The 14,658-nt window shown below is 35.1% G+C and overlaps 2 protein-coding genes across 4 annotated transcripts in view; both read right to left on the bottom strand.

The window, feature by feature from the left end:
• Ttc17 (tetratricopeptide repeat domain 17) overlaps nucleotides 1–14,658 on the bottom strand; it is a 119,678-nt gene that overhangs the window by 82,923 nt on the left and 22,097 nt on the right. For all 3 annotated transcript variants that reach the window (XM_058583407.1, XM_046456284.2, XM_046456292.2), the window contains exons 2-8: nucleotides 13,436–13,525; nucleotides 7,461–7,630; nucleotides 6,548–6,659; nucleotides 6,170–6,301; nucleotides 2,599–2,708; nucleotides 1,873–2,017; nucleotides 1,304–1,443 (exon numbers count right to left, since the gene is read on the bottom strand). In XM_058583407.1, coding sequence (XP_058439390.1) covers nucleotides 1,304–1,443; nucleotides 1,873–2,017; nucleotides 2,599–2,708; nucleotides 6,170–6,301; nucleotides 6,548–6,659; nucleotides 7,461–7,630; nucleotides 13,436–13,525 — 899 coding nt within the window. The remainder of the gene's footprint in view (nucleotides 1–1,303; nucleotides 1,444–1,872; nucleotides 2,018–2,598; nucleotides 2,709–6,169; nucleotides 6,302–6,547; nucleotides 6,660–7,460; nucleotides 7,631–13,435; nucleotides 13,526–14,658) is intronic.
• Nucleotides 5,159–5,969, bottom strand: LOC124100715 (large ribosomal subunit protein uL24-like). Its single transcript, XM_046456319.2, has 2 exons — nucleotides 5,944–5,969; nucleotides 5,159–5,643 (listed from the first exon to the last, which is right to left on the bottom strand). Exon 2 carries the CDS (start codon nucleotides 5,636–5,638, stop codon nucleotides 5,201–5,203), a length of 438 nt encoding a protein of 145 aa, XP_046312275.1. The 5' UTR covers nucleotides 5,639–5,643; nucleotides 5,944–5,969; the 3' UTR covers nucleotides 5,159–5,200.

Below are 14,658 nucleotides of genomic sequence, written 5' to 3'. Positions count from 1 at the left end.
TGGTATAATGCTTGCCTGGCAAGTGCAAGGCCCTGGATTTGATTCCCAGCACCACAAAATAACTAAATAATTTAAATAATGTATATGGTTCAAAAAAGATAAAATTTAAACACCATATAACAAATCAAAATATACTACACATATATAATATGACATACATCTTTTTACATATTTAATAACTATATTTCCCTCCACAAAATTTTCATTGGTTCCACTGACATTCAAAGCCTTTTCCAGAGTCCTCTTCTCCTCTTCCCTTTTTCTTTTCATTCTGCCTAAAGTCAGGTAAGATTCAGGGCCATACTATCCTGCTCTCACACTCTAGCTCCTTGGTTCACAGAGTTTATGGGGGGTGGGGGGGGGCGGGCAAAGAAAACTTTGCTTAGAAATATTCTTCACTACCTGATTTCACTAAGTTAACTGCCTGGTAACATTTAGTCACCCAAACCTTATTATTACCTATCACACTGCAACATATGGAGATTTTAGGAGCTCTAAAGATTGTGGAAGAGAGTCAATACAATAATTAAGAGCATATTACTGGCAGAAACAGCCAGGGCAAGTTCTGAACAGGTGTAATGGAAGTCTGTTACAAATAAGCAAGCTATCATTCTTCCCTTTTCACTACATTATGTTTTAAGTAGACTGGAAAATAAGCAAATACAAAAGTTCTAAGTCTCCATTTAATTCTCTAATAACCAAAGTAAGACTCAAAGGCCATAAGGTTAATATATCTGAGAAATAAACAATTCACTTCTGGGTTATGTGAAGCTTCTCAACTGGTCTTGTTATTTATGGAATCAAACATATATTTTAATAAGTATACTGAAAAGACCAAATACAAAACAATTCCATTGCTGTATGACTTAACTCACAAATCTTATTAAAATGTGGGCCAAATAATGTTTCTCAACTAACATAACAACAGTCCAACCCTTGGAGCCAAAGGGGAGAAAGATCAAATATTGCACATACAAGTGATTTTACTGACATTGTATACTCCATAAAAATAACAATGACATTACTGACTATCCCCCAACTTCCCCACTCCCATCTAGGTTCATAACAGTAATCCTACCATGGTCAAAACTATAAAGATTTATATGACAGCTTCACTGAAAACATTCTCTAGTTTCTGGAATCAATTATGTAAAATCACTGGATTTGGAGTAAAGGGGCAGACTTTCAGTGAAGAGGTAATTTTTTAATTCTCATGACCAAGTTAATAGTGATATTACCCCACACAATCTAATCTAAGGGTCTATGGTGCTAGTACTTCAGTAAAATTTTTTCTCCCAATTACCTATGTTGAGCCTCCAATTTCTGTTCAAGTTTTTGCTGACATAGAACAGCATGCTTCCTCTTTATAGCTTGCTCAAACCCAGGTTTGGCCTGCAAAGCATGGTCATAACACAGCACTGAGTGGTTATATTCTCCAAGCATCTGAAGAGACAAAAATAAAAACATACACATGTATACACACACAGGGGGAAGAAATGTTAGCCATGGCCTGGTTGTACCTGTTCAAATGTCCTAATTGTTTATGAAATCAAACCTACATCTCACTCTACATTGAACATTGTTTTGATCAATGATCAAATCTCCACAGTATGAAGGTATATACTGTAGTTGGAAGGTATTGCTATCTGTAAAAGGTGCAGCCTGCACAATTTAAAATTCTAATCAATTTAATTATATTTCTTTTCCTTCAAGAAGCTAGTACTTGATACAGCATTAAGATTTTTCCTTCCCCCTAATGTCTTCATTTCCATTGTTTAGACTGAAAGTGGAAGGGGAAAAAAAATTCTACTATGAGAGGGGAAAAAAAAAAAAAGCAAAAGGTATGGCACATGAAACAAAAGTAGTATTTACTGCATATATATTCCCCAACGTGTAATAGCTGGTGAAGAAGTCACTGTCGTCCAGAGCTGCATGGACCACAACAGCAGCATCAGCAGAGAAGTGTGCTCTGTGCAGAACGTTTGCCAAATTGACCAGGGCAATGTCTTTATTTTGTCTAAAAGAGAAGAAACGTTACTAGATGTTAGGAAAGAAACATGTGTTCCATGATTATGCATTACTATTTGACAAGGAAAAATGATACTTGAAGTCACAGGCTCCAAATATCACTTTAAGCATGCTAATACGTGGAGAAAATAATCATAATGCTTCATTTAAAAATTTTTGATGGTTTGCTTACTTAATCTAACAGCTACAAATTAGGCCCCCAAAATAAGAGGTGACAGACATTTTATGATTTTAAAGCATCTTCAGGGCTTATATTTGCTTTAAGAAAAGTTAAGTTTAAGTTATTAAAATTCCTCTAGTCACAGTCCTTGCATTCATGTCTCAAATGAACCACTGGACTTCTACATTATATATATTTTTTTCCTTAATGGACATGAAAAGTATATTACATAATTATCACTTTGAACTTTTTGACATCTGTGATTTTTTGTGTTGAGTCTAATTTCTTTGAACAAGGAACAAGTGGGCATAGTATAATATGATGCTGCTTCTTGTTATCTTATGTATTACTTCTTTAACAGTCCTGATTAATGTGGAGAATCAGGAAGTCCAGAAAAAAAGCACTCTTACCTGGAAGAGAAGTGAAGTGCTCGCATGGCACATTCCACTACCTGATATGGTTCATTTTTTATTCTCCAGTAAAATGAAGCCATGTTATAGAGTACCCACGAGGAAGAATTCTAGAGATAACAAATAAAAACTACAATCACATAAAACTCAAGACAGTTTCTTGAATTATAAATGTTCAGAATGAGCACGACTGACACTTTGGTTCTTCTGAAATTCAAGATGAAGAGCAAGACTAGTTATAACAACAACAAAGCAGAGGACAGGTACAAAAAAAACTACTCCTGTCCAAAGGGCCTTCTAATCATCAGCTTGCAAGTGCACAGAAGTGTGATCTTCATACAGAGATCATCCAACACCAGGCCATCATCCTAGAGGAGAAATAGCACTGGAAAACCCACTGAGTGGCCACAACTTGTCTGGCCCTACTTCAGGAGTTTAGAAATTCACTTGTTCAGAAATTTCTAAGCAACTTGGAAATTGCTTTAACATGAAATGTCTAAAATTAACATGTGACAAAGTTTTATATTGATGTAATATCTGAGTGGAAGTACTAACTACAGCAAATAGGCTTATGCTTTCATGAAGATGAATTCTCTTTTTTTACTTTCTTATGTGTGTTTAGAATCCAATTCAAACCTTCAAGCTGTTAAAAATTAAATCTTTTGTCTATGATTAAATATATTAGTTAGTCAAGTTAAACTGAAGTTCAGATAGGCTTTTCCTTTTGTGGCTGGGATTTTTCATCCTCAAACACATTCTGAATTTTAGCCACAAAAAGGTCAAAACATCATCATGTCAAAAACTGGATCATGGGGCTGGGTCGCAGCTCAGTGGTAGAGCGCTTGACTTGCTCATGTGAAGCACTGGGTTTGATCCTCAACACCACCACATAAAAATGAATAAAGTAAAAGTATTGTGTCCATCTACAAACAAACAAACAAAAAAACATATTAAAAATAAACTGGATCATATCAAAAGCTCAGTGTAAGTTTATAAGTAAAGAAAGTTTTAAGTTTCTTCTGTGGAAAAAAAAATCAGCAAAATTTAAGATAAACTGTGAAAAACATTTGCAATACATATGACAACAAAGTTTAATACCTTTAATATACAAAGAGCTCACAAAAAATCTAAAATAAAACATAAAAGAAAAATATAAACAGATAAAGAAAAAATATGAAATTGCTAATAAGTATGTAAACTACATAACTTCAACAAGAGAAAGACATGTAAAAGTTTCTTTTTACAAGCTGGCAAAGATTAAAGAGAATGCCAGGACTCACTGTTGGTTACTCTATATATTAACTCCATAGCACTGTTAACAATAGAAATGTTAAATTACTATAGCATTTCTGGGGGACTAGCTGACATGTATACAAAAAGCCTTAAAAATGCAATTACCCTTCAATTCCCCACAATCACACTATTAAAAATGCACTCTTTTTCTTGATACACAGTGCTGTGTATTTAAATAAGCTGTATATAAATGTTACAATTATATATTTTATTTAATATCATTATAATTAATACTGCTTAGAAACTAACCTACATTTTATGATATTCCTTTGGCATAGAGAAGAGCAAAAACTGCTATCTAAATTCCCACATGTTATCCTGAATGGTACATTTAAATTCCTGGGTCCTGTTACATAATTCCCTATTTCATTTTTTTAAAAGTAGATGTTCCCTTAAAAGAAAATTACAGAAAATTTTATTGCTGGTCATGATTCATTTTCTGTGTCAGAGAACAGTAATAATCTATATACTGTGTGTAGATATAACAATGTTATTTTTTTTCTACACTCAATATAAATAAGCTAGCCTATAAACCCTATTAATTATATTAGATTAAAATTTGCTTTTTCATGAATTAAATAAATAAGACTTTTTAAAAAATAAAAGTCTTTTTTTTAAATAAAACTTTTTAGTATCTCTTTCTGGTAAGGAAAACTAATCAATCTATCCTATTGTTGAAATATATGGTTTATAGCAATATAATCATAATTTAAAATCATCCTCTAGACAATCCAAGAAGACAGCTATTTTCTTTTCTTTTTTTTTTTTTAAGAATTTTTTTTAATATTTATTTTTCTTTTTTTTTTTTTTTTTTTTTTTACTGGTCACAGCAGCTTCTCTTCTTTATTCTAAGACTTTTTATCCAAAGACATAAATTTTTATAAGTAAATATGCTGTATCCTTATGGCAGCCCATTAGAAGGAAGACAAATTCAAGAATAAATATTCCCAGCTGGCTTCTTTTGTAGGCCTTCCCGATGAGCCCAATGCAGCCATGATGTAGACCAAATGCTTCTGTGCCTGCTGTGAAAAAACCACCATCTGATTTCAGGAAACTGTTAAGTACTTAAAAAAAAACCCTCACGGACTTCTCAACTATGAAAGAACTAATCCTCAAAGTTCAAAGGCCAACTCAATTGAGTGACAAGTAAAATGGATGGCCAGTTTTTGAACAGCAAATATCACCCAAACTTCCCTTTACAGATCCAAAGGCTGATAAGGCACTAAGAAACCAAACCATCAAAGTACCACACATAAAACAAAATATCTTCATTTTAGCGTTTTTAATGCAAATTGTAAATATGGTTATTTTATTCCTGCATCTTCTCAATTGTTTCTTCTTTATATTTGCCCTTTTCCTTTCCTACTTGGCGAGACTTGGCCTTCCGTTCCAGGATCTTTTTGCGGTCTTTGTCCAATTTTAGCCTGGTGATAACCACCTTGCTGGGGTGAATGCCCACATGGACAGTTGTGCCATTAGCCTTTTCCCGCTGAACCCGTTCAATATAGATGCCATATTTCTTCCGGTAAACCTGGACGACTTTGCCAATCTGCTGACCTTTATAATGTCCTCGCACAACCTGAACTTCATCATCCTTTCGGATGGGCATAGATCGAACATTGTACTTTTGTCTCAGCTCTTTGGAAAGAGGGGAAGACATAATCTTCCTGCGAATGTGTGAAGGTGCATTGAAATGCCTTTTGCGGTTCTTGCTTCGGTCAGAAGTCACAAAAGGATTGAACTTCATTTTGGCTTGAGCCTGGAAATTCCTGCAGAGAACTCGGGTCCAAAAATGGCCGAGAGCACTTTGAAAGCTCTACAAAGACTTTAATAAGCACAGTTGTTTCCAGGTGGTTCTTCAGGAAAATACATTGCTGAAGACTTTTCGAGTCCCCAAATCTCCTCTCATTCCCTCTCAGGTTCGCCTGCCCCTACGCTAGGTTAAAACCATCCCGGCTTCCCTCCCTGGTTGCTATCCGGCCGGCAGGAGAATCTCGGGACCCCCGGCGTGGAGAGACACAACCCCCAAAAACGGATGGCTGCAGATTACACGTATTGCCCCGCTGACTCCTCACCCGCTCTTAATATTTATTTTTCAATTCTCGGCGGACACAACATCTTTGTTGGTATGTGGTGCTGAGGATCGAACCCGGGCCGCACGCATGCCAGGCGAGCGCGCTACCGCTTGAGCCACATCCCCAACCCAGACAGCTATTTTCTGAGAGGAAAATTTCTTCTATTGTCAGAATCTCCTGACTCTTGAGTCACTATTACTTACCTTCTGTAAGCCTTCATGAATGAGGTGGCCAATGTCATCTATACTCCGTCCTAATCGTTTAGACAGATATGTAAAGACCGGATCTTCTTTAGGTAACAGAGGTGCGGAAAGATTAATTCTCTCTTGTACACCCTACAGAAAAGAAAAAAAAAATCGGGGAGGGGGGGAAACACAGTGAAAGAGTGTATGACATAAAAGTTCACATGTAATTCAATATCTTGTAGCATTTATTTTGAAGAAATTTTAAGAAACGAGAGATATTTGCAGAATTATAAAGCTTTTGGGGAGGAGAAAAATAGTCTTTCTAAGCAAGAGGCCAAAAGAAAGAAAAAAATGCAAAAAAAAAAAAAAAAAAAAATCCAAAAGTTGTTTACTTACTCGCAAGTGCTGAAAAGCATGTATACTATAGGGAAGTTCTAGAATTTTAGTGCAATCAGGTTGCTCAGGGTCTGGAGGGACAGGAGATTCTGTATCTATATAATCTTCAGGGCTAAAGCAAGAAGCAATAAGTGAATGGAAGCTGTAATAAACAATACTTTTAAGAAATGTCAAATTTCCCCCAAGTTCTCATGGCATCTCAACCTTAAAACCAATGTTGATCAATACTCGTACTTTTTCACGTAGCAGAATGAGGAGCTGAATATTTTGGTAGTTCAAATTAAAGGGTCAGGAATTAGAAAAAACTATGTAGGTTATAGAAATGTTAAGATCCTGACATTTAAAAAAATAATAGGGCTAAACACTTTCTAGGGGTGTTAAATTACTTTACAATTTCATTGACAGTTTTTCTACATTTTTACCATTTAATAATTTTTAATGTGGTATGAAATCTATCTAAATGTTTTAATTTGTATTGTTTGATCTTTTCTAAGAAACATTTTTCCCCAAATGTATTGGCCATTTGCTTTTTTTTTTTAAGAGAGAGAGAGAGAGAGAATTTTTTTTAATATTTATTTTTTAGTTCTCGGCGGACACAACATCTTTGTTTGTTTGTGGTGCTGAGGATCGAACCCAGGCTGCACGCATGCCAGGCGAGCGCGCTACTGCTTGAGCCACATCCCCAGCCCGGCCATTTGCTTCTTTAAACTATATTCAATTTTCTACTTTAGTATTAAATATTTTTTAATTGATTTATAAGAATTGTACACATAGTATGTATTTTTAATTTTTTAATTTTAATAAAGTCATCTGTTATTGAAACCGAATCTCATTACAAAAACAATTTCTTACTGATTTGAGAAAAGTCTCTTAGGAATAAACAATTTTATTTTTGGAAAGAAAATCTCTTTACCTGATGTCTTTGCTCTCCAGAGTTATGTATGTGCCATCATACAGATCCAGGTCCCCTAAGGGCACCTTGGCTTTGATGCAGTCTGGATCTTCTTTATTATGTCTCTGTTCTAGTCCTGTGTCTCTGTCCTCATTCTCTTCTATGTGAATTTTTTGAGCAACTAATTGTTTCTGTTGGGAAGGAAGTAAAACAGAATAGATTTTTTTCTGATATTCCAGTCTAAACACCATTGAAAAGAAAGGAGAATTTCATGAGTTTGAAGTTAGAGAATCCTCTAAGAAGGAAGAGGATTTGAAAACTGCCTGAGTTAACTTAGTTCACAAAAGCATCTCTAAAAAAGTGTCCTCATACAGAAAGTAACAGAACATGATATTTATAATACTGAGACACAAGTGCCTTTATAATATGATTTCTGACTACCTATAAAGAAAAAAGTCTGACTACCTATATCTGCCAACTGAGCTTCCCTGGTATAGAGTAGCTCTGAAATTAAAACCTTTTTTTTTTAATTAAAACCATATTTTATTTAAAATGGTTATATGTTAGAACAGAGTTAGACTCAATAAATATCAATGTAGTACAATTTGAGAAGTTACAGGAGGATATATTTCAGCAATCTAACAGTGTAGTAGACATAAGAATCATCAAATTTGAAGCTTTAAAGCATAACTTATTCAACCTAAATACTCAGCTAAAACTTCTTTGAATTGTCTAAACCCATCATGATGTTAAAGTCCTTCAAGATATAGAGAAGGCTACTGCTGCTACCTGGGTGCTCCAGGTGAATCCCTGACACATATAATATATATTTTTTTCCAAACATAGAGAGCAGAATAAACATGTATGTTTTTACCACCCATATCTAGCATACATTAACATTTTACTTTACTTGCTTCAGATTGTTTTTAAATGGAAAAAAAAAAAAGAATTAAAAATCCTCTTTTAAATCCCTCTCTCCCTTCCCAAGGTTAGCACTAGCCTGAATTTATTTTACGTGTCATTTCTATATTTATTTTATAAAAGATTACCATTTTACACTTACTCCCTTAAAACATTATTTTCATTACATACATATGTAAAACCAATAATTTTAAAATTTTTATATAAATGGTATCATATTGTATGTACTACTCTACAACCTTTTAAAAAGGTTGTAGATTTATCTACATCAGTGATTATAGCTCTAAATTTTTCATTTTAATAGATGTATTAAAATGTATTTATTCATTTCCTGAAAACATTTTGGTTGCTTCTTTAAAATTTTTTTTTTAAAAAGAGAGAGAGAGAGAGAGAGAGGAGAGAGAGAGAGAGAATTTTTAAATATTTATTTGTCATTTTTTGGTGGACACAACATCTTTTTTATGTGGTGCTGAGGATCGAACCCAGCGCCCCGCGCATGCCAGGCGAGCGCGTTACCGCTTGAACCACATCACCAGCCCTACTTCTTTAAAATTTTGAAAAACTGCTATTAAAAATGTTCCAATATTCTTATAAACATTTCCTTGTACACATGTGTAAGTTTTAGCAGGGGTAGAAATACATGGTTATATGGGATATATGTTTTCTGTTTTATTTAGTCAAATATTCTCTTCAGAATGGTTATAATAATTAGAATTCGGGCTGGGGATGTGGCTCAAGCGGTAGCACGCTCGCCTGGCATGCGTGCGGCCTGGGTTCGATCCTCAGCACCACATACAAACAAAGATGTTGTGTCCACTGAAAACTAAAAAAAAAATAAATATTAAAAAAAAAAAAATTAGAATTCTACCAGCAGATAGAATGATAATGCCCATATCCCTACAATCTTAACAAGATCTGTTTTTTTCATACTTTAAAATTTATGCTATTCTGTCATGAAATATTATCTTGTTATAATTATTGTGGAGAATGTATTGTGATAGACTGTATTGCTATACACTAATATCCTGCCCCTATCTTTTTGTAGTACTAAGGATTAAATCCAGGACATTGCACATGCTAGGCAAGCATTCTTCCACTGAGTCAAATCCCCAGCCTATCATGACTCTCCATATGCATCACTGTTCTGCTGGACAGAGGATTGGCTCTACGACTTGCTTTGGCCAAGGTAACGTAAGAAGTTCCATGTGGCCTTTCCATGGAGGAACTTTTTAAGTCAATGTATGTTTCTTTATGTTTTCACACCACCTACTAAGAATGGAAAAAACAGATAGATGCTGCAATGTCAGCATGGGGCCTGGCTTATGGATCAGAGCCACATGGTACAGGGCCCTGATAGGCCTCTGAATGACCATTTAGCATGACCTTATTTTTTGGACTGTTAATTAATATTTTTTGTCATTAATTTTTTGGGCTGTTACTAAAAAGAACAGAACCTATGGTCAGTTTCCAATTATTCCTCCCACTCTACCCTTTTCCTAGAGGTGTGACACCCTACCTCACAGACTTTAGGCTTGGCCATCTGATTTGCTTTGGTCAATGGAATTAGAGTACAGAAGTTGTATGTGATATCTCAGGAGGAACATCATCAAGGCTTACACTGTTTGGTTGTTCTTCCCTGAGAATCCACTTTCCTTCATGAGAACAGCTGTGACATTTTGAGGCTGGATTTGTGTTAAGTATATCTATTATGTATACCACATAGCTGGACAGAATAAGAAATCCAATCAGACAATCTGAGTTTTAATTAGTGGGTTTAATCTGTTTACATATATTGTAATTGCTGGTCTCTTTGAATTTATCTTGACCATATTATTTCTGCTCATCATTCTTTTTCTCTAGTGTGACTGACTTTTTTAGAACTTGGAGGCTATTCTTCCACTGTCTTTTGGTATCTAAGAAGTCCACATAGTCAGCATTACTTTGTGGATGATCTGTTTTATGTAGTCTCCTGGTTTACCTGTCAGTGAGTAACAGATTTATATCTTTAGCTCAGTCCTTTCCCCTTGAGCCCACAATTGAAGAACCAACTCCCAGCAGTATCTATACTTAGATACTAACAGATCTCTCGAACTTAACATATCAAAGCCAAACTCCTCCCCAATCCTGTACCTTCCTCAACATCTCTCAGTTAAGGTCAACTTCATTCTTGCAATCACTCAGGTCAAAAACCCTTGAGTATTCTTTCATCCCTTCCATCTGTCTCATCTTTCCAATTACTCCATGACTATCCTCAGTGTCTAGAAGTTTTGTAACTGTTTCCAGGTTCCATCCAGTTCCAAAATCTAGGATCAGATCTCACAGTTGTGAATGATTTTTTAGCCATCAGAGTTTTCTTTTGTCTTTCTGTGACTTCTTCCAGACTATTTCTATAAGCAGAATGGCTCAACTCATCTCCAAGCAGTGAACATAGTTCTGTTCCTTCATCTTACATCAATATGGCCTCTTCAACTTCACAGAGCTCAGGTACCTGACACCATAGCCTACTCCCAGCCTTGGAGTCCAGTAGGCTTGTCTGTACTGTTAGCCAAATTTCCAATTTAGTGTTTTTATTCATTTTTGCTTCATGGAGATTGCTTATATTGATTTTAAAGCCTGGATGTATTTTAAGCATTTTTCCTGTGCATTTTTACTAACTTAGTGAATGGTATCCCTTCCACCAAATATCCTAATTAAAAATTTCTATTTCTAATGTATCATAATGCCTATCATAAGAGAGCAATGAACATATATAGGGTGTTTATGTATTTCAAAATAAAAACTACTTTTTGAACCATCACATCTTTCTGGACATTATGTTTAAATAAAAATAAGATTAGGCTTCTAAGCATGAAGCCCTAGAAATATACTTAGAATTAAAAAAAAAATCAACTTATTCATATTTATACGTAATAAATCTACTAGGTCAAGATGAAAGACTATTTTAAGAATTTTGAGGTGTGTTGAAGTGTTCTAATTCTATAAATATATATATTTTGGTGGTGCTGGGCATAAAACCCAAGGCCTCATGCACACCAGGCAAGTGCTCTACCAGTGAGCTATATCCCTAGTCCCTAATTCTACAAATGTTCTTAAAATACTACTATCTACATAGAGCTGGTTAATATGAGCCAGAAGTTCTTCCTTCTTCATTCACAGAAATTTAAAAAAATATATTTCTAACTAGTCGTAGTAATACAAACGTTGATAGATAAACCAGTCCAAATTCATGTAAGTGAAACTCAGGACACTTCTGTAACTAGAATGAAAATATTGACCTCGTTTAACAGATAAGCCAGCATCAGTCAAGAGATACAGCTTTGCCTCTGGTTCTGTCATATCTTGCTTTGTGAACCCAAGCAGTTCACTGCCTTTAGGACTAACAGTTTCCTTCCCTCTAAAATCATGATGATCCTGTGATTCCTCATTTACTCTGGTTCTATTCTTCTTACTATTTATTCCTAATAGTTTTTCTAACTCTCATTTGGAAATTTGTTTTACTTTTTCTACTCTTTATAGTTTCCTTAAAATTTAGGTTCAATTTATACTGCAATTTTTAAAAAGCAGAGATTTTTATAGGAAAAAGTTTTTCAAATAAGTATTATGAAGCAAAATCAGTTTATGGGAATCAAAGAGAAAGGTAAAACTCATGCTTGATTTGTTTATTAAATAAAAAGATCAGAATTTATAGAATATATTAAGCTTTAAGCTTTCAGGGTACACAGTGATTAAGGCTTTTTCACCATAACCCTAAGAACACATCACAGCAAGAGTAGTTTTTATTATCTGGGAATGAACAAAATTAAACCTTTTAGATTATTAAAATCTTTTTTTCCCTTTTCATATTTCACCCAAACTCTTCTTGTAAGAATATCATCAGAGCTAGGTGCAGTGGCATATACCTGTATATGCCAGCTCCGGAGGCTGAGGCAGGCAGTTCAAACCCAGCCGTAGCAAATTAGCAAGGCCCTAAGCAACTCAGTGAGACTCTGTCTCTAAATAAAATACTAAAAAGGGCTGGGGATGTGGCTCAGTGGTTAAATGAGTTTAATTGCCTGTCAAGAGTCAGCCATGGGCTATGTGTGTGAGCTGTGAGCATTTGAATGCATAAGTGAACTGGGCTGCTCTGTTTGGGCTGTGCACAAATGTGTCCTTTTCACTTGCTCTGCCTTTGATCCCACACAGCACCCGAGATGGGTGTAGCTTTCCAAGATGTCAGTCAATCTGCTGACAGCAAGACATCAGGAAGCTAGACTTAACCCCCTGAAACCTGACCCCTTGCCTTATCTGGAAAGAACATTTCATTAAACCTCCCTTTGTGTGCTCACCCTAGAAAAATAAAGAATACAGGTGCAAGCTCTCTCTTTTTCCAACGGACCCTTAAGGTCGAGAACCATCCCTGATTCCTGCAAGCAGAACGTATTTCTGTGTTACATGCTTATTTCTCTATTTTTTAAAAATATTGGTGCAGCCAGCTCTTGTGAACCCAGCTCAGGCCACCAGCCCAGCTAGCTGGCAATAATCCCTGGTACCAAAAAAAAAAAAAAAAAAGGATATCATTAGTATATCCTCTTCATATCTGATGGAAAAACTTCATCATAAAAATTATGTTCAAGGATAAATGAGTTAGCTGGGCACAGTGGCCGGCACATGCCTATAATCTCAGTGATTCAGGAGGCTGAGGCAGGAGAATCACAAGTTCAAGGACGGTCACGGCAACTTAGAGAGACCATGTCTCAAACTTATTAAAAAAAAAAAAAAATTGAACCCAGGGGGACTGAACTATATCCCCTACATCTGGGTCAAGTCCCTCTGGGTTCAATCCCCAATACTGGAAGGAACAAAAGGGATAAAAGAATCAGGCATATATCCACACTATTGTTCTTACTATTGCTCAAATGCCACTTATACAAGATGATTAATAAATGAATGTGATATAAAGGTGGCATATTCCTGCAAAAGTCAGAAGGAAAATCAGGCTTAAAAAACAATATCCTTTAGCTTTTCTTTGAATACAGTAATAGCTCCTGTGAGATGCAACAAGTCTCAGCTGCTTATCACATGTGCAATTGCCTCACCTCCAATTCTTTGAGGTAATTAACTGTTGTTTCTTGTCTCATTAATATGACTAAGTCATGGGGATGCTTCAAGTTCATCGGTGAATCCACCTGTAAATAAGCAATAAATAAGTAAATAAAATTCACATTTTGCTAATGACTAGATTAATAGTTGCCTTTAATACGACCTAAATCATTATTCAATCATCATTACAATTAAAGTTAGTTGCTCAGTATTTTGAAAGTGATCATTTGTAGGGCTGGGGGATGTAGCTTAGTGATAGAACACATGTTTAGCATGAATGAATCCCTGAGTTCAATTATCAGCACTCCCCCCACAAAAAGGGATCATATGCAAATTTTAGCAAAGGGAATAAGATGTGCAAAGGTTGTCCCTTGAACTCGAACTTGAAATAGTATGAATCAGAGGTAAATATTCTAGCTTGACAGGTCATGTAAGGATTATTCAAGAAAAGAAATATTTGGCAATGAATGATAAAGTAATTTCCTTAAAAGATGTTTCATGCCTGTAATAACAAAAAAGAGACTATCTCGTTTTTTTTTTGGAAGCAATAAAATGAAAATATTAAAAGCACCTATTTTTGAAGGCTATTTGTAGAAGTCATAAATCAAAGAAAATTTAAGATAACCTTCAGATTTATTACTTACAAATCATGTTTCCTGGATCAACAGATCAAGAGACTATGTTGTTGAAGATGTAGAAGAAGTGAATTCTCATATACTGATAGAAGGCTTATAAATTTATTCTTGATTGGAGGATTGTTTCACAACATATATCAAAATGATAAAAATGCAGTCTTTAATTTAGCAAAACAAACTCTTAAGAAACTAACCTAATACGTTCTTAAACAAAGATATATTAATGGTCATATCTTTATTATTAATTGATATATCCATTAATATATCACAACAACATATTTAGCTGCCAAAATAACACACAAAAAAAAACCTAATTCCAACACCAAAGGAATAAAGAGACCCATGGTCCAATGGAATGCAATACAGGAGAAAATGTAAACATTATATAGCCCATAGCCAGGATATAAAAGAGCTTTATATAAGGAAGTCAAAGAAAGTCTACTCACTTTGCAACATTGCCCAGACCTCAAGAGACAGCTATTTACTACATAATTCCATAGGTACTGTGTGTATGTGTGTACGCACACAGGCTTGTGTATTCATTCCCTTCCACTTCCACCGCAGTGCCCTGGGCCTCACGTATA

The sequence above is a fragment of the Marmota monax genome, unplaced genomic scaffold (genome assembly GCF_021218885.2).
Source record: "Marmota monax isolate L192 unplaced genomic scaffold, Marmota_monax_Labrador192_F-V1.1 WCK01_AAM20220418_F8-fsc00047, whole genome shotgun sequence".
NCBI classification, from domain to species: domain Eukaryota; kingdom Metazoa; phylum Chordata; class Mammalia; order Rodentia; family Sciuridae; genus Marmota; species Marmota monax.
This window is presented reverse-complemented; position numbering and strand designations above follow the sequence as displayed.